At 37.1% G+C, this 20,610-nt stretch overlaps 1 protein-coding gene across 8 annotated transcripts in view; it reads left to right on the top strand.

The window, feature by feature from the left end:
• ABCG2 (ATP binding cassette subfamily G member 2 (Junior blood group)) overlaps positions 1-14,007 on the top strand; it is a 58,787-nt gene extending 44,780 nt beyond the window's left edge. For all 8 annotated transcript variants that reach the window (XM_025046008.1, XM_015588478.2, XM_006910716.3 and 5 more), the window contains 7 exons: positions 2,622-2,704; positions 6,899-6,988; positions 7,613-7,737; positions 8,760-8,914; positions 10,693-10,782; positions 11,635-11,717; positions 13,799-14,007. In XM_025046008.1, coding sequence (XP_024901776.1) covers positions 2,622-2,704; positions 6,899-6,988; positions 7,613-7,737; positions 8,760-8,914; positions 10,693-10,782; positions 11,635-11,717; positions 13,799-13,946 — 774 coding nt within the window. In that variant the 3' untranslated portion in view covers positions 13,947-14,007. The remainder of the gene's footprint in view (positions 1-2,621; positions 2,705-6,898; positions 6,989-7,612; positions 7,738-8,759; positions 8,915-10,692; positions 10,783-11,634; positions 11,718-13,798) is intronic.
• Positions 14,008-20,610: the final 6,603 nt, after the last annotated feature.

The following is a 20,610-nucleotide window of genomic DNA, read 5'->3' as shown; positions in this document are numbered from 1 at the left end:
CAGTGGCAATCTCATAGAATAAGAGTAGAATGTTGCATCTCCCTGAGCATCTGTTTGGCGGGCACAGCTCTAGTTCAGATTTGTGAATACTGAAATATTAACTTAGCGGGAGTAGGCAAACCTTTTTTGTAAAGGGCCAAATAGTAAATCTTTTAGGCTTTGCGGGCCATTTGGTCTTTGTCTCACGTCATCAGTTCTGCCATTTTAGCAAGAAAGCAGTCATAGGTAGTACATAAACAAATGAACATGGCTACTCCAATTAAATTATAAACTATTCATGGACACTGATATTTGAATTTCATATAAGTTTCACGTGGCAAGAAATATATATATATATATTTTCTTAACCATTAAAAAAGTGGTAAAGACCATTCTTACCTCATGGATTGAACAGAAATAGGTGACAGGCCCTCCTTGGCCTGTGTGCCATAGCTTACTGACCCTTGGTTTTCGGTTTTTAATATTGCATATATGTCATTTACTTCTCTAAGTGTAGTTATTAAAATGTTTTATGGCTTACTGTTGATTAATCTTTTATCTGTTGTCTTAAAGATGTACTTGGGTTTGAACTAGTCATTCGCATGATTCAGATCTTGCTTGAAATAATGCACTTAACCAAAGGTTGTATTTGGAAGATCTTAGAATGAATAGATTATCTGTACAAGAAGGTTTATTGTGCCAAGGGTTTTCTAATCAAATCAATTTGGAAAACATATCTCTTGGAAATTCATCGTGTCTATTAGCATATTAAACATTTAACTAGGAGTTAATTTTTTTGGTGACATTCATAAACATCCCTCAGAACTCACATTGTTAAGTGTTAGTAAAAACATTTGAACAAAGATAGTATCATATATATATAGGGAATTTCTTTTTTTTTTCTTTTTCTTTTTCCTGTTCAAAACAGATTTCAGTTAAACATGTACAGGCAGCATCTCTTTGATCTGTTGTTCAGTATTTACTATGTGTGTTTGTTTACTTTTTCTTAATGCAGGAAAAAAATATATAGATACATCTTTTAAAGCATAACACTAATGTGGGATTAATCATTTTACCAATATGTTGGAAAGCTAACTTTAAGACAACTTTTAGAATTTGGAAATCTTTAGGAAACACCCTAATGATAATACTGATAATCTGTTAGTATAAGATAAGAAGTTTGAATGCAGAAGAAACAAAGCATGTAGAGTATCCAGTTTAAAAAGTCTGAGTATTTTTAGAGTTATACTGCATGAAAATACAGGCTTGAATACATGCGCATGCATACAGATTGATGGAATCATCCTCGTTTGTTTTGGAGGCTTGATCTGTTGATATGAAGTGTTTTCTGAAGGGATTTGAAATATGTCCTGGTAATAGATTTTTTTTCAAATTTCTTACTGATTTCTTTGCAAATAAATTTTTAAGTCTATCTTAAATCATATTCTTTGAAGACTGTGATCTTCATAAACTAGGCTTTACAGATCATGATCCTGTTTTCTAATTTGGTTTCTTTGTGCCAAAAGTGTGCTTGACAAGTTACTTTAAGTCTTGATACTGTTGTACTGTTGTAGTACTGAGATTTTTTTTTTTTTTTAACTTTGGAGATTCCATGATACAAGGTTGGATATTTTATTTCTATCAATTACCGTTTCTCATATTTTTATATTTAATATAACTTAAAAGTACAATAAGAATTTCCTTAAAGAAATTATATCATAATATAACCCTTAACTCTTTGCTGATAAAAGTGTTCTTAAGAGACATTTATCAATCTTAAAAAAAAAGTGATGTTTATTCAGTCTTAGGACGCATCAAACAGACTAAGTGAGGGTAGGTAAGAGTGGCAAAGAATTAGCTGTTTAGCCCTGCGCTGTGGGCTGTCGGCCCTACTGGCTGAGGTTGCTGGAGAAGCAGTGACAGGAGAATGGGTAATGCAAGCACTTGGGTACCCTCAGGGAAAGCTGACTGAATGCTTGATGACAGTGGCAATGCGCTTTTCAATGCAGGCATGTAGTCCCCCCTCTTCCCACCACCTAGGTTGTTCCCAGCTTACCCTTACTTCCTTATCATGCAGAATTCCATTGTTACAAATTTTGTTATATGTGCTTTTGAATTTTTATTTATTTGTATTAAGACGAAGAGTAAAGATACCCTGTTTTCACTTGAAACCTCTTGAAATATTATAAAACTATGCATGTTCACTAACTCAAATGTTGAGAGTTTAGGCCAGAACTCTTAGCCACTGGAACCTTATTTTATTCCCTAAAGGACTTTGATAAGCACTTGTAGTATTCTACTCTATGTGGTATTCCCAGTTCCAGTAGCTGAACTGGACCCTGAACTGGCAATTCTGGGAAACGACATGGAGGAATCTTAGCTTTTCCAGAAGTCTACTTTGTTCTCCATCAGTCTCCCCAGCACACAGATAAATTATTTTTTATTTTAATTTAGAAAGCAGTCTAATAACATACACTCTTCTGTATTTTCCCAAGGACTTCGACCAAGCCATTTAAAGTATCTATCTCAATGGAGTGATTTGATTATGTGGCCATATATATTGTAATAATAAATGGTATATTAAGTTTTTACCCTTACTTGTAACTTTTTTCTTTTCTTTTCTTTCTTTTTTTTTTGAAAAGATCCTTGTAACAGTTTTCCTGGGACTTGTTATAAGTGCCATTTTCTATCATCTAAAAAGTGACTCTACAGGAATCCAGAATAGGTAAGTAAATTTAGACCTTGGTTTTGAAAAAGTACTGCTACTTTTTTCAGGGTTCTAAAAATTTATTAAGAGTTTGAATTTTAGACAAGTACAGGATGAATTGAGGAGTAGGATAAATCAGTGAAGTGAAAGCTTAAGGAAGTTAATTTTCATATATATATTAGTGATAAAATATACAGAAAATAAAATTTACCTTTCTAACCAGTTTTAAGTGTACAGTTAAGTGACGTTAATTACATTTGTAGTGTTGTGCAACCGTCACCTCCGTCTATCTCCAGAACTTTTTTTTTCATCTTCCCAAACTGAATCTCTGTACCCATTGCATAATAACTCCCCAGTCCTCCTTTCCCCAGCTCCTAGAAACCACAATTGTACTTTCTGTCTCTGAATTTGACTGCTCTAGGTACCTCATATAAGTGAGATCATACAGTATTTGTCCTTGGGTGACCGGCTAATTTCACTTAGTGTAATATTTTTAAGGTTCATCCATGTTGTAGCATTGTCGGAATTTTTTTCTTTTTTTAAATCTGAATAGCATTCCATTGTATAGCTATACCTCATTTTGTTTATCCATTTATCTATTCATGGACACTTGGGTTGTTTATGCCTTTTGACTATTGTGAATAATGCAGTGAACATGGGTGTATAAATAAATATCTGTTTGAGTTTCTACTTTAAATTCTTTTGGGTGTATACCTAGAAGTGAAATTACTGGATCATTTGGTGATTCTATATATTTTTTTGAACTGCCTTCCTGTCTTCTACAGCAGTTAGTTATATCATATTGAATTTCTACCAGCAGTGCACACCCTAGTCAACACTGGTTATTTTCTGGGTTTTGTTTGTTTGTTTGTTTGTTTTTGTAAATAGCAATCCTAATTGGTGTGACGTGGTATCTCATCATGGTTTCAACTTTCTTTTCCCTAGTGATTAGTCATATGAGCACCTTTCATGCGCTTATTGGCCATTTCTATGTCTTCTTTGGAGAAATGTTTATTCAAGTTCTTTGCCCATTTTTAAATTGGATGTTTTTACTGTTGAGCTGTAAGAGTTCTTTGTACATTCTCAATATTAACTCCTTATCAGATATAAATTTGCAAATATTTTCTGCCATTCTGTGTGTTGTCTTTTCATTCTGTAGATAGTGTCGTTTGATATGCAAAAGTTTAAATTTTGTCATAGACTGGTTTGTCCATTTCTTTATTTTTTTGCCTGTGAATTAATTTTCTTTCTATTTTTTGATTGGTTTGCTGTGGGGAGGTGGATGGGACTCAGTTTTTTCTAACTGTAACATGGATTACCACATTGAAAAGAATTAGAATATGTTAAATTCTTTAACAGAAATTATTTACTATAAAATAAATTCTTTACAATTCAGAAGGAATTTTACTATTTATTAGTTCAGAATCATTATGAACATTATTGTACTGTTAGATGTGAGACTTAATAAATTGAACTGAATTATTGTCAGGTCTCATGTTTTTATAATTAGCTTTTTATTTTGAAATTACTCATTTTTGATAGTAGGCTTTTTTTTTTTTTTGCATGTGGTTATGGTTCGTGGTTAGCACTTATGTCAGTTTACCTTACCTAGTTTCAGTCATTACGTTCCCTTAAAAATATAATTTCATGATGAGACATTGTAATGGGCTCCAGCATGCTCTGATTATAGGTGCTCAGCAATGTCATACACCATGGAGCCCTGTGCTTTGTCTGTGGAGAGCCTCTCTGGGCCAGGCACTGTGTTCCCTGCTTTACACCCATGGTCTCAGGTTACCCTCCCACCCAGAGGGGTGAATGGTATTATCCTCAATTTACTTCTGAGGAAAGTTGCAGTGGTTTAATGGAATCTATTTTGATGTCTGGAAAAGGATGATTGTTTATGAAAGAAAGAAAAAGCATAAACATCAATTCCTCATTCAGGTAATAAGCATTTCCTGTATGGAATCAGATAGTGTTCCTCTACAATGAGATTTCTATGGCAGCTCCTTTTGAGAGTTATGTGAATTGTTTTTATCTTAACCTTCCCTGACAGCTGTGTTCTCTTCTGGATTCTTTCCACACCTGCTAGTAACTGGTGGTTTGTACCTCAGTAGATGTTACATTTCACTCAAAACAGAGTATTATCATAGGTTTTAGAGCCTGTGGACCTTTTGTGTTGTACAGCAGGAACCATTTTGAAAACAATATTGGGACACCTGCCCTCCACTGGGATTTTAAAGAGGAACTGGAAATCTAGCTATTAAAAATCTCAGTAAAAGAATCTAGAGAAATAAAGAAGAGCTTAAGCTGTTTCTTCCAATGTTTTCTGGAAAAGAGGGCATTGGATTTCTTTTAATTTGTATTTTGGGCTTCAGATTGCTACCAGTTTTTCATCATTTAAAATTGCTCAGGAGGCCAGTGGTTTCCTTTTCTTCTTTGGGAATGAATTACCCTGGAGGCGCTCTCTCTCTGACCTTTCTCTAACAAGCTGGGTTTTAATCATGTGTAGATTATGAGCCCCTTTGACCTAATAGGTACCTTACAGGGTTGTGGTGATAGCTAAAGAAATAATGTGTTTAAGAGAAAAGGTATTTAAAAAATGTATTTGGGTCCATAGTTAGATATTACAAACATGGATTACCACCTTAAAAAGAATTTAAAACAGAATATTTTTTAGCATAAAAAGTATATTTATTTTAAAATAAATTATCTTATGATTTAGAAGGAATTTTACTATCTACTAGTTCTGAATCATTATAAACATTATTGTAGTGTTAAATGAAAGACTTAACAAATTGTTGAATATTGCTGAATATTGCCATGTCATGTTTCTAAAATTAGCTTTTCTTTTGGTATTAGGCTTCTTTTGAGTCTAGAAAGTTGCATTGCTGCTTGTTACCTGGGCCTGGATAGTTTCTATTTATTCATTATTGTACATTTACTTTTAAAACAGCCTGTTCCCTAAGTTCTCTTTTTTTATTATCATTATTTTTTTGGTGTTAAAAAAATCACCTAATATCAATGGAATCTTTGTTTCGGGGTTGTACACTTGGATTCACATTTTTTAAAATGCTCTCTTATTTTGTGTCATTTAAAATTGTGCCACTTTATTGCTTTTAGTTTTAGCTCGCATCCTCATTGTCAGTTAAATTGTTTGGTTGTGAAGGGAGGCCCAACACTGACTGGTTCAAGGGATTTTGGCATGCTTTCATGAAATTTATATTTCTATCAAAGCATAGATAAACTGAGTACTTCACTGTTTAAAACTTTTTTTCTGAGAGAGAAGCATTAATAACAGTCTTCCCTTTCTTACACGTGCAGAAATTAATTTTTCTTTTATAAGCATGATTTTTCTTTTTGAGCACATTGGAACCTGTCTTAGTGATGGGTTGTCAAAAACGTTATCAAGGTTCTTCTGATGATTGTGTGGGAAATGTATATAGTAAGATATCGATAGAGGTTTCCCTTCACTGTCTTTCATTTTGCCTCTTTATGTCTTTGTTTCTTCTTTGCTCAACTTTAAAAAGCAGCTAATAGAGGTTTTTAACCTTTGCACGCTTTATTTGACTGTTTCTCTGTTCATGCATTAGGAATGGTACTTGGTGCTTTTCTTAGTTAAAATTCAAGGTGATAGTATTTTTATGACCTATGTAATCATCAGCTTGAAAACAAAGAACCATAGACTGTGTGGCTTAAACAACAGGAATTTATTTCTTACATTTCTAGATATCTAGGTGCCAGATGGTAAGTAAGGATCTGATGAGGGTCCTCTTCTCGCTTACTGCCTTCCTGCCCTGTTATTGAATGAAGCAGAGATAGTTCTGTTTTTTCTCCCTTTTATTCTAAGGGCACTAATCCCATCATGAGAGCACCAACCTCATAACTCATCTGAACCTGATCCCCTTCCAAAGACACCATCTCTAAATATGATCACATTGAGGGTTTGGGCATCAACATAGCAATTTTGGGTGGACATATTTCAGTCAATGGCAACCTGGGACTGTGAATTTCAAATTGTGCTATGGAGTCCCAGGGGCACCCCTCTGGAGACACAGGGGTGTGGAGAGACCTGAGGGGACTCATACTTCCCTCTGTTTTAACCATAACTGTTGTTTAACATTATAACATTTGAGGAAAGAGTTTTGCAGATAGGAAACTGATCTAAGAAAGTTTAATCAGTGCAGTGCTTTTGTTTCCTTTCTCTTATCACAGAGCTGGGGTGCTCTTCTTCTTGACAAATAACCAGTGTTTCAGCAGTGTGTCTTCTGTGGAGCTCTTTGTGGTCGAGAAGAAGCTGTTTATGTGAGTATGTCTCTGTCTCAGGATGGGAGCTTTCCAGTTTCAAGACTGCTGGTCAAACTAGTCACTCTCAGAATTGGGCCAAAGATTGGTTCCCGGGAATTACCAATGTTAATTGAGAGAGAAAGCGGCCAGAGGCTGGGAGGAAAATCATGAGCACGTGGGGCCTGAGACCAGGGGAATAAGCAGGCTCAAGATCAGGGCATAGCCAGCAAATGCAGAGAAGGCAAGCAATAAAGTTGCTGGAAAGGATCTTTTGTTTTAGCCAAGAAGAAGTCATGGTGACCTTCACGAGGAAGGTTGTAAGGGCTTAGTAGAGAGAAAGTAGTGGGTCGAACAGTAAATTGAAGGAGGGGAAGTAAAGAGGACAAAGACTGTAGACCAAGCTTAGCCTTCAGTGGAAGGAAGAATGGAAAGAGCCAGAAGGCAGCCTCCCAGAGGAGGCACATACCTGACATAGTGTCCGATGCTGACTGGGTGGAGGTGGTGGGTTAATCTGGCGGATCTGAGAAGGTGCAGCTGTTAAACCCCTGGTGGCAGCAGAAATGTGTACAGAAGTGCTTTAATCATCTAGTCTGTGCCTTCTTAAACTAATGTGAGAAGTACGATGCGAATTTTGTTTTTCAGGCATGAATATATCAGTGGATACTACAGAGTGTCATCTTATTTCTTTGGAAAACTCTTATCTGATTTACTACCCATGAGGATGTTACCAAGTATTATATTTACTTGTATAACATACTTCTTGGTAGGTAAGCAATAAGACAAAATTATATATATCTATATATGTATATGGAGAGAGAGAGAGAGGTAATGAAAGCAACTTTTGGGGCTTGTTTGTTTAACAAAGGTATTCGTATGATACATGTAGACAGATTCATTTTTACATTGTGTTTAGTCTTCACTCCAGGCTCATTGTCTTGAAATTTCCATATATTTCACTGATATACACATACACATAAAAGAATATATATTTTTTTGACAACGTACTATAGGAAAAGATCCACTGATTCAGTTTCAACTTCCATTTTACGAATAAGTGATGTATCATAAAGAAATAGGCATAGATCAACTATAATTGAAAAAAATTAAAAAATAAAAATTTAAATAAATAAATGAGAAGTAGGCATAGACCTGTATCCTCAGACTCCAGACTGTTTTTATGGCTGTTCCAAAATGATTAGATTGTTTGACCCATAATAGTAGCCCATTATAGTTTATAAGGCAGTTTTGTGAATTGTAATTTAACCCTTTCTCAATTTCAGAGCTCTATGGCACTTAGTCTCAGAGACTTGGATCCTGGAGGCAGTCCCTCAGATAGTGAGGCTACTTACTGGGAGGTCACAATATCCTAATCTTCCCAGTTCTTCACTAACGCACTTACGACAAACACTGAGCAATGTGGTGATGTCAATGTAAAAAGACTGTACTCTTCACAAGTTTCCTTCTTTAAGAGAAGGCAGTAGAACTCTGGCCAGGTGCAGTGCCTCCTGCTCTCCTGCTGAGGCACTGAGAGATTGTTACTACTGACACATAAGGAGCATAGGTGATACATGGCAAAGTGCCTGTGCAGTAAGTATAAAAAAGAAAACTGTATGATAACTTTATGCAGTTATTTGGGGAAGGAACAGTGAAACTGGTGACTCAGGGTGGTTGGATAGAGGATGAATTTTTTCATTCTGATAGTTTCTCAAAATATTATAGTGTTATTTGTAAAGAATCACAGATGTACAGTGCCCTAGGCAGTTAGACTAACCCCTCTTTTTTCCCTAAGGATTGAAAGCAGAGGTGGGAGCTTTCTTCATCATGATGCTTACTCTTATGATGGTGGCTTATGCAGCCAGTTCTATGGCACTGGCCATAGCAGCAGGTCAGAGTGTGGTATCCATAGCAACACTTCTCATGACCATCTCTTTTGTGTTTATGATGGTGAGTAGAAACTGTGCTTCTCTGAGAAGTAATTATTTCCCTTTGTCCCTTCCTGCAAACTCACCTGTCATGGAAAACCTGCTTTGAGGATTCTGTAAATGGGACTCTGCATTAAGGAAGCCGTATATTAAAATATAGCTTGTATTAGGGAATGTATCAGCTTCTTCCTGACTTACTCGGCCTTTTTTGCTATTGTTCTAATATAGTGCCCTAACTTTAGTTAACATGTTGTTTCAAATGAGATTTTAAAAGATGCTTCTTGTGACATTTAGTGAAACCTTGATAAATGGGAACTTCAAAAACCAGAAAAATTTTGATTGGAAGCTTCCCTCATGAAAATGACAAGTTAATTGCCTTTCTTCGGCACTGGTGTTAGAGAACTGCTGGCTTATTTAACCGGCATCTGAGTTGGTTTGGTTGGATCAGACTTTCTCCAAGGGAAAAACTAAGCTCCTTGAAAAATAAAACATATGTGGCATGGGTCATCCTTCTTGGGTTCCTCCCATAGTTTGAAAAGAAGTGTTTTAAAAATACTCAAAAATTCCAAAATCCACAGTGTTAGGTCCTCTCCTTTCTTGGTTCATGACATTCTCTTATATCAGTATATTTTTGCATACCTTTTTTTTTAATGGTTACTTTATTCTAAGCTTACAAGCCCCTACACTTTGCACACATGTAGATGAATCAACAGGTAAAGGGAATCAGTTAGCACATCAAGTACTATGTACACCACGTAAATAGGAATACTTAGTCTATTTACTTAATACTCATGTCCTTTCTACTAGAATAGTAGATGTCTTTAAAAATTTGTAATTAGCACAAACTGTACTGTTGAAAACTATCAATCTAAACATTATTGAGAAGTTGATAAACTGTGTATATTTTGTGTAATGTCATTCAATAAATAAAATGTCCTTTATTATATAAAAACATTTTGTTTGATATATTAGATACTTCGATTTATTATTTAATGGTTTATATTTAGAACTTTTTAAACTACTCATAAAACATTTTATTGAGAGATGTTATATATGCAGCACTTGACAGTCAAATCAAAAAATGTATAGTCACACCAGCAACATATTCATTATTACGCCCATCCAGCAAACTGAGTGCCAGATAGGAGAAGTTCTGTATGAATCTCTTCTTACATAGCCATCTGTTGCTGGAGCGGTCTTTCCTGGGGCCTCTGTTGCAGTACTGCTTTTTGGTAGCTTTAAATGAAGTTATTGACCATATTTTATGCTGTATTTCTCCACATTACGCTGTGTACAACTCTAGGGTTATTTTAAGTACACATTCTGAACCACAAATTATTCTTCAAATTAGTCATATGGAGACGGGATGCAAAGCATTGTAAATAACAAAGCTTCCTGTGTCGTGGAAGTAGGCAGGGGCATGAGATGCTCAGGATATGCTGTGTATGTCTTTTGGCAGGAACGTATAGTGGTCGTAGGATTAGAACAGTCATGCTTACAGACCTTCCTTTACATGCCATTACCGAGAAAGTAAAAGCCTTGACAAGTAAGGATCTTCCAATTAAATGAAATATAGATATATTTTCATTCCTTTAAAATCATAAACTGCCTCAGTCATAGGAAGGTATGCACAGGCAAAGAGGATATGATAAGTTGTCAGAATAGTGGAACGGACTTCAAGAAAGAGTTGGCCTTAGCACAAACGTTTACAAGGTTGTAGGGGCCTTAAGGAGGGTGTTGTCCAGAATTCTTCATGAAATCACTCCATCAGTCCCGATTCTTGGTATTTGCTTTTTGTAGATTTTTTCAGGGCTGTTGGTCAATCTCACAACCATCGTGCCTTGGCTCTCATGGCTTCAGTACCTCAGCATTCCTCGATACGGCTATGCGGTAAGTTTTCCTCACCTGTCCTTGTGACTGGTTCATTACTCCCAAGCTAGGAACAACCAGAATAAAGCCTGACCATCTCACGTGCCCAGACGTGAGCTATGGATGTGTTTAGGAATTCCATTTTGGGAGCAATGAAGGAGAGTCTTCTATCAAGCCTTAGGTCACTTGCCCCGGTCACCCTGTTGTTTAAGGAAGGTGAGGGGTGAGAAGATAACTCACAGAGAAGGAGAAAGGTTGACCAGTTGATGAGGAAAAAATGTAGTTTATTTTTAGTTCAGTGGGGAAATGAATAGGATGATGGGAGCCTAGAATTCATATTTACATTGAAAAGGAATTTAGAAGAAAACCAAGACCATGTAATATTCACAGCCACTGCTGGCTTTAGAAAGCTAATCAACTCCCAAGAAAACTGTGTCTTGATATAATATGATTGCTTTTGTGACTCCCAGGAATTATAAATGGTTTTGATCACAACAAACAAGAACAATATAAAAGATGTTACCATAAATTCACAATAGTCATTGGGTACCACTGTATCATTTCAATTATAGTGTTTATGGGGTTATACATTGGGGAGAGGAGGAAGGAGCCATGGGGTAATATAGCCAGAGGTTTCACCTTGTGGCCAAATACTTTATTTCCTTTGTATTAGAAGCTGAAGTCCCACTCCTAGGCCTCTTGATTGCCAAGAAGAATCATTTTAGTCACTTTAGTGTGACAAAGACTGTGAAAGTGAACTTTGGTTGGTTTGCAGAAACAATAGAGATTAAACTAGGAGGATGCGATTGTGATAATTCTTTGGAAACTTTTTGAAATTTAAAACTATCTTACCCACTTCCCCTTGTGTTATAGGCTTTGCTGCATAGTGAATTTTTGGGACAAAACTTCTGCCCGGGACTCAATGTAACAGCAAACAATACCTGTAGCGCCGCAACGTAAGTTTGCATTCAGTGTCTTAGTTGGTTTGCTTACTGTGTGGTGTGATGCAGAAAGGCCACTGGGCTTAGAGCTGGTATGAGTCCTTTCAGGGACACTGACTGCTTTGGCCCTAAGTTTTCTTATCTGTCAAGTGATTTGTCCACTAATGCTCGTCAAGGTGCTGTGCAACAACTAGATCTTCTACTATGGTCAGAATTATATTTAAGTTGGAGAAATGGCTCCTATGTGAGTGTGTCATGGGCCTTTTAAAAGATCCTTTTGCTGTTTTGATTGTGGGTATGGGTTTTGATTTTCAGAACTTGCGAGTTTGAAATGCGTTGCTTTGATGTTTTACCAAGTCCTTACAGTATCTGCACTGTATAGATTACGTGCAGTGAATGGATCCACACACTTAGGGCTTCCTGTGAGCCCAACCCATGGTCAGCAGTAAGAGCTAAAAGGGCAGCAGAAGGAAAGGGAGTGGACATTTTCCTGCCACAGTCCAGGCACTTGCCTCTTCCTCCTGCATTTAGGAGACATCATGAAATCAAACGCTGAACGGTTTTTGGGTTTTTAAAAAACTGACTTGGAAACTACCTATCAAAGGATCTATTCCCTAGAGAAGGAAACATATTTTTGTAAGCTAGGAAGGAATTCCCATTTTTTGTGTATTGCCAATAAAACCGAAATGTCAATAAAACAAATGCAGATTTTAATAAAATTAGAAGATGTTGTTTTTTTAAAAATAAATGACAATTTTCTTTTCAATGATTGTCATTAATGGTTTGGTTTTGATATATTAATGACAGAAAAGAGAATGGGGATATCCTAAATCTCATGACCATTCAAGTAGAAGAGAAATAGCTTTGAATAATGGCAAAAAAATGCCATTCTGAAGTAGAGTTGATTCTTGAACACAGATTTGAACTGCATGGGCTCAGTAATATGCAGATTTTTTTCAATAAATCTGTATATGTAGTTTTTCCTTTATAATTTTTTAAATAACATCTTCTCTACCTTTATTCTAAGAATATGAAATATAATACAGATAACATACAAAATGTGTTAATTTACTGTTATGTTATTGGTATGGCTCCAGTCAGCAGTAGATCTTTTATAGCTAAATTTGGAGGAAGTCAAAAGTTATATGTGGCTTTTCGATGGCACAGCCCTGTGCCCGTAACCCTTGTGTTGTTCAAGGGTCGGCTGTATTACCGGAAAACCTCTATGAAGAGAAATTTTCTTTATCCTGCCCACTTCTGTTCTTTTTACCTGGGTATGACATTTTTGGGGAACTGCTTAATTTAAAGAGTTGTACAAAAATGGTATAAGGTAATAACTATGGCTGTGCCAGGTGTTTTTAGTACCAGGTGCTTTTCTAACCTGTGGCAGGGCAACTCCACCAGCTCTGCTCCATCTACCACGCAGGCCTCCCTGGTGACTTGGCATTCTGGTGATGTCTTGTGGCCGAGCACCTGAGATGCTTATTCCAGTCTTGGTGCAAGAGCTGACGGAGTACAACTCTGGCAGGAAGCCCTTCCTCTCCTCTTTTCTTAGTTTTGGAATTCTTAGCCTATGTTCTTTTGTAGTGTTGTTTCTTTTGTATGGCTGATAGGTGGGTAATTAGTCTATATAGAGCTTTGATCATCTTTTTGAGGGCCTCAGATGTCACCTGTTAAAGCTGAGGTTTCCCGCCTCAGGAATAAGTGAAAAATTACTTGGTAAATGTTTCTGCCCTTTGAAGAGAGCAGCAGCATAGATCTGGACACAAATGGATCTGGAGAGGGAGCTTGGTTCAAAGTGTGAGTCTGTGAACTTGGTCAAGTTCCTTAAACCATACTCTCTTCATCTTTTAATGTGTGTAATATTAACCTCATTGCATTGTTTTAGGTATTAAGTAAACTGTTACATGCAGGATGTTCAGCGTGTATCAAGCAGAATTGTAAGCACTCATTAACTGTTACCTAGTTTATATGAAGGGATAGTTATTTAAGACTTGTAAGCTATAGGCTTCTTAAAATAATGAATGGTGATTGTATTGAGTAAAATTGTACTTATGCTAAGATTGAAGTCATATTCTTTTTCTGTTGAATTTCAGATGTACTGGAGAAGAATTCTTGATAAAGCAGGGCATCGATATCTCGCCTTGGGGCCTGTGGAAGAATCACGTGGCTTTGGCATGCATGACTGTTATCTTCCTAACAATTGCCTACCTAAAATTGTTGTTTCTTAAAAAGTTTTCTTAAAGCTCTCTCTAATTTACCTGATTTGTCTACACATTAAAAAGGAATCTGTGCAATTTAAGTATCTAGTGAAGTATATTGTTGTCTTCTTTTCATTTGCCATCATACTGTTGTGCAGCCAGAATTATTTTCGACAGAAACCTTTGCAGAAATCACAGTGAACTGAATTATGCATGAAGCATCCAATTCATAAACTAGTGATATCATGTACTGCTTATTAACTCTTCTAGCCAAATAGTAACCATGAAGGAGAAATCTAGTTTAATTTATCAACCTATAGAAGAACTGAATTCTAGAAACTCATGACAAGTTACTAATAATCTCTGGTAGCAGTTTCCTCATCTTTAAAATGAATAGTTGCTCTTCCAGCTTTAATTTTATATGAATCGATAATCTGCCAGTTTTTAATAAGTAAGAAATAACAAATGTATTAATGCTGTAGTAGAAGAATGAAATCTGTGTTGGAAAACCCAGTGTTACTTATAGGGTAAAAAAAACATTATGAAAGATAATTTTTGATAAGCGTTGTAAGGTTAGTAGAACCTACTGAGATTTTTCTGTTGTGGAATTAGAATATCTCGGGTCTCAGCTAAGCCTTTGGACAGCAGATAGAGCCAGGAATCTGGTGACTTAGTCCGCCTGAGGTAGTTCAGTGGTTTGTGACCTGGGTGTGCATCTGGATCACCTGGAACTTTGCTTGAATGCAAATGCCTGGGCCTGTGAGCCCCGCTGCACCTGTGGGCCCCTCCATAAGAACTGTTCATGGCAGGTGCTGGTGATTTCCAAGATCCTTCCCATCATCTTTTCATTCTAACCTTTAGCAGTAGTAGGAAAGTTTTTTTAACTACTTTTTATTGAAGGGTAATTTAGGGAAAAATACGGTTCAGTGAAATAGCATAAAAAGAACATACCCCTGTATTCACCAATCCAGGTTAGGAAATAGGAATTACCAGAGTGTGGAAGCCTCTCTCATGCCCTACTCCTAATCACTACTTCACTGCTCTCTAGGGCATTTTTAAAATGATGCTAGTATACTCCCCCCTGTGCTTTTATCAGAAAGAACATCACCACAGCTCAGTTTTGTGTTTCCATATGAATAGGTACATCTTTAATAAAGTATTAATTTTGGAATAATTTTAGATTTACAGAAAAGTTGCAGAGATAGTGCAGAAAGTTCCCATGTCCGTTAGCCTATCTTAATGTTAACGTTTTATATACCATGGTCAGAGCTACGAAATTAACACTGGCACATTAACAAGAGATCACATTGCCTTCAGTACCCCCTTTTAAATGTAAATACATCTCAGTATTACGGGAATTAGAGACTCTGAGCTGAGGATCACCAGAGTGCAGACCCCCGTGATGGCATCTCGGAGTACCATTCAGCATCCGCAGGTGCCCCACCATGCGGTTGCAACAATCATTCTGATTGTTGAGACAGTTGCTGGAGAGGAAGTGGATGTGCTCATATGTTTTCCCATCTTTGAAGCTATCCTTCATGGTCTTTAGATTTGAATTTTATTAACCTCAAAACCACCTACATATATTTGAAATTACTCATATTTATAAGACCTCTTTAGGCCAATCCATGCTTGCTCAGTGGGCCCCAGAACAGACTAGTCGGAGGTGGCACGGATGCAGGGCACTCATGGTCCAGTGGTGTGGGCTCTCACCATGACTGGTCTCCTGGCAGCCACTACTGATGCCCGAGCTGCCAGCAGAAGGGGCTGATGCTGAGCTCTGTACATGCTCCTATCCTTTAGACACTTGATGACAAATTGGTACCATGCAATAATTTTATGATTGTCCCTGAAGCCTCTAGGATCACTGTCTTGCGCTGTGGGTCTTACTGAAGGCACTAATTTTATAGAAATGCTGTGCTTTCTATATTTCTGTATTTCTATTTTGCAGTCCCTGTGGCAGAACTGTGTAGTGTTTTATACCTCTTGCCATGCTGTGTCTAAAGAAGTTTTCTTTTGATGTAGCAGTAGGATTACAGAAGTTCATTGGCTTGAGAGCACTTCCAAGTCATTGTAGTGTTAAGATTTTTGACTGGTTTCCATGGTAAACAATATATTCATATTGAATATTCATATTACTACCCATTTCTTGTGTGCACACAAATAATCTAAACAGGTTTCTCTTGGCGAATTATGAATTTTTAAAAATAGGATTTGAGTAAACTATTTTATAGGTCCATTGATATAATAAAGTTAATATGTAATTAATAAATATTTTCAAAAGTTATATAATTTTATATACCCCCTACTTATTTTTAGTTTCCTGGTATGATAAATTATATAGATACACTGGAAATGTTATTTTACCTCTTTCAGATAGAAATCATAAAGATCAAGTAATTCTTAAAATTTACTTTGCATTTTATGTTCTTTTCATACATCTTTCCATTCTCTGAATTTCTTCTTGCATCTATAAAGTAAGAATTTCTTTTAGCTTTAAAACTTTGATTACATAGTTATATGTATTGAGTTGTTCATTTTTTGACTAACTTAAAGAGGAGCAGCCATCTAAGTATACTTTTTCAACTTTCTCTACATGCCTTGATGTAATCCTAAAATTTCTTTATTTTGAATTGTTACCAAAATATTTTGAATATTCTATTATGCAGATTTGGACTCAAAGTTGTAAGAATCAAGGAGAGTCTTCTTCCTTCTGTTGAAAAGTCAGCCTTTCACTTGTTCTTCCTTCTGTATGATTTTGTGACTTTTTTTTTTACATTACGTTTTGTTAGGTGGGGGCAGGATAGAAGGAAATGGTTTATTTCTGCACCAAGCATTGACAAACTTTTTCACAAAACAGGCAGTGTGAGCCACATTTGGCCAACAGGCCAGTTTGCAAAGGCCCCTGCTATAAATAATTATTGTTCTGGTTGCATGTGAAACTATAGTTAAAATGTTGATAAAACAGATTCCTAAGAAATTTGCTGGTAATTTTATTAAGATATTTGCTTTTCAATATGTATTGAAATCCTGTTTCTGCATAATAGAACAGATATATTGCTTTTAATACTTCATTTCTTACGCCCCTCCCACTTCCTGAATTGTCAAAAGACAAAAAGTGGGTTTATACATCTGGAATTAGTTTTGAAGTTGCTCTCAGTATACTCAGCCTTTGTGACAGCAGTTTCTGTGGTTAAGGCGGGTAAGAGGGCTGGCTACCAGTTGAGATCAGGTTTCATGGGGAGCTTATAGGAAAGCTCATTTTGCATGTTCAGGAATTGGATTTAATTTTTCAGTGCATCCAAGGGGTGTTGTTATGTTCTGAGGAGTTAATTCATACTAGCCATCCTCAAAAGGAGATTATTAAACCAGAATACCAATTGCTAATTTAAATAGTAAGATGTTATGTTGTCATTTACTTGTGACATTCATGTCTAGTTTGAAATTGAGATCAGAGGATTCTTTGGTAAAGACAGAGTTAGACTTATGACTAATTCAAATGGTGTCTACCACATCCATAAGAATTTGTGTGTCAAGATAACCCAAATAATTGCAACAGCTCATCTGCACTAAGACAGTGCAGAAGATAATCAGCATCTCACCTCACTCTAAGAGGGTTGTTGGTCCTCCCCGGAATAAAGATCCCAAAGAAAGAAAACGTGGAACCCCACCAGCATAGCTACCATCCTTGTGTACCTCCTGGCTTTCCATCTCTTTATGTACACATTTTTAAAAATTTTTTAAATGACTCACATGTTGATCTATAGTCTACTTTTTGTCCCCATTGAGCAATATGAACATAAGATACTTACATTCTAAATTGAAGTAACTTTTATCTTCTAGACTGATCTTCCTTATTTGTTCACTGTTACTTAGGGTGGGTTTTCCTAAACTTGCCTGATAAGAATCGATGATCATCTGGGTACGTATGGAAGGAAGAGAATAAGGAAAGACTATTTTTCTTTTTCTCCCTGTTGTGTTATTATCTCTGAGAGGTGATCTAGAAATTTCAGATGATTCATTGGAAAATTCTGATTTAGCATTGTAATAAGCAATGAAGGTCATTTAACTTACATTTCTTATATATATTTTTTGAAGATCAAATTGGTTTCATTAAATCATTCATGAATCAGGCAGCATCCCCTCTAGCCACTAGAAGGGCATTCCCCATCAAACTTATTCTAACATTTAGATGGAAAAATAAAGGTTCACAAAAATAGCTTAGTCAACATTGCCAAAAGAAAAAAAAAAAAAAAAAAGGCCAAACAGGAGAGCACATATAAAGATTGTATCACATATGAAGATTGTATCACATAGGAAGACATACTATGAAGTCATAATAAAAAAATTTTTAGGGAGGAATATTCACAAATTGGTGTAAAGAGTTCAAAAACATGCAACTGAAGTATGTGACACCAAGAACTAGTAAGGGAAAGACTGATTTAATAGCGTATTGATAAAACTGGCTCATTAAATGGGGAAGAACACCTATGGACCTAATGCAAAGTTACTCTGAAGATGTATTAAATGTGAAAGGTAAAACCATAAATTTAATAAATAAAAGTTTGTAACCTTACAAAGGACTCTATAATACCCAAAACACAATAAAGCGAAAAAAAAAAAATAAGTTTTACTACATTAAAAACTAAGAAAACATTGACAAAGTTATCAGTTGGATGATGGATATTAACAGTCTACTACTGTTAAGGGATTAATATTTAAACCATAAAAGGAAATTTTGCAAATCAACAAAAAGACTTTGACTCAGTGGAAAAATAGACAATAAATGAAAACATCCGTTTCACATTATAACAAAGTGTAAGGCTGGTCAAGATGGCAGACTAGGTAAATGCTGTGCTTGCTTCCATTCACGACCACATCAAAATTACAACTAAACTACAGAGCAACCATCATTGAAAATCGCCTAAAGTCTAGCTGAACAAAAGACCTACAACTGAGGACATAGAGAGTGACCTTGAGATTGGTAGGAGGGCTGAGATGTGGATTGGAGTGGTCTCACACCTGAGTGGGGCAGTTAAAAATCAGAAGGGATATCTCGGCTGTTGAAGTCTCCCTGGAGGAGCAAGGGGTCACAGCTCCACACCAGAAACCCTAGCCCAGGGTTCCAGTGTTGGGAAGAGAGGGCCCCACAAAATCTGAATGTAAAAATCAGCATTTTGTGGCTTCAGTGTGATGGAGGGCCATGGGAGTCCCAGGTCTTCATCTTAAGGGCCAATGCATGGATTTACCAGCTGATGAACTTGCTTTGAGCTCTAGTGCTGCAGTAGCAGCTCAAAAGATGTCAGGGAAACTGTGGGGGGAAACTGAATTGTCTGGCTCAGGGCTAGGACTGGAGGGGCAGCTTTCTCTCAGACAGAAGTGCTGGCTGAGGCCACTGTTCCTTTGTTGAGCCCTTCCCCAACCAAGCATGCAGACACAGAAGACTACCATATCTGAGTCTCCATCAATCTGGCTAATACTAGTCACCCTGGCTTGGTGAGTTCTTGAGATCCTGTCCCACCCAACTTGTGGGCCCACCTAAGCCGCTTCCAGTGGTTTTCTCATACAAATGGCCTCTCTTGTCTCATTCTTAGACTTCCCTAAAATCTCCCAAAGGTTCACAAAACCTAAATAAGCAGCATCTAGTCTCGATGTGGCCTGGATCTCTTACTGAGCAGCATCAAGCCCGGTACTAGTGGCAGCCAGCTTTGGTGCATGGCTTGGCTTCTTGAGGAACATCCAAGCCCAGCATGAGTGGTAGCAACCTGTAGATTGCTTGATGGCTCATGTCACATGGCCCTGGACAGGGCACAAGCTGCGGCCAAACTTGTGGGTCTGTCGTGGGTCCCCTCCCAGAAAGCAACAGTCTGCATGTCGTTGCTGGCTTTGGCTTAAGCCAGGGCACCACCACCTGGGGCCGCATACAAGGACGACACACCCAAAGGGCAGACTGGGCAGCACCAGAGCCCTGCTGAATTGAATCCTGCTCTGTAGAGTCAGCAACTCTACTATAGTCACTAGCCAGTCCTCACAACCAATCAGGCCAAGGGTCAATCCTTCCCACTGATGTGCAAACAGCAACCAAGCTCAACTACAACAGGAGAACACACCACTCATGCAAGGGACACAGAGCACCCAGCTCAGGTGACCAGGGACACTGCGCTACTGGGTCCCCCAGTATACTCTACTGAGACTGAGAAACCTAGCAGCCCTACCTAATACATAGAAACAAACATAGAAAATGGGGAGACCAAAGAAACACATCCCCAATGAAAGAACAGAACAAAGTTCCAGAAAAAGAACTAAACAAAATAGAGACAAGCAATCTATCAGAAACAGACTTCAAAACAATAGTTATAAGAATGCTCAATGAATTTAGGGGAAGAGTAAATGAACTCAGTGAGAACTTTAGCAAAGAGACAGAGAAACATAAAAATGGAGATAAAAAAACGTAAAAAAAGAATCAGTCAGAAATAAAGAATACAATAACTGAAATGAAGAATACTACCTTAGGAGGAATCAATAGTAGATTAGAAGAAGCAGAGGATCAAATCAGTGATGTAGAAGATAAGGTAGCAGAAAACACCCAATCAAAACAGCAACAAGAAAAAAGAATCCAAAAAAATGAAGATAGCTTAAGGGGCCTCAGAGACAACATCAAGCATACCAACATGGGGATACCAGAAGGAGGAGAGAGAGAACAAGGA

This window comes from Pteropus alecto, unplaced genomic scaffold (assembly GCF_000325575.1).
Source record: "Pteropus alecto unplaced genomic scaffold, ASM32557v1 scaffold63, whole genome shotgun sequence".
In the NCBI taxonomy this organism is placed as follows: Eukaryota; Metazoa; Chordata; class Mammalia; order Chiroptera; family Pteropodidae; genus Pteropus; species Pteropus alecto.
The sequence above is the reverse complement of the archived record's forward strand: the minus strand, read 5'-3'. Positions and strand labels throughout refer to the sequence as shown.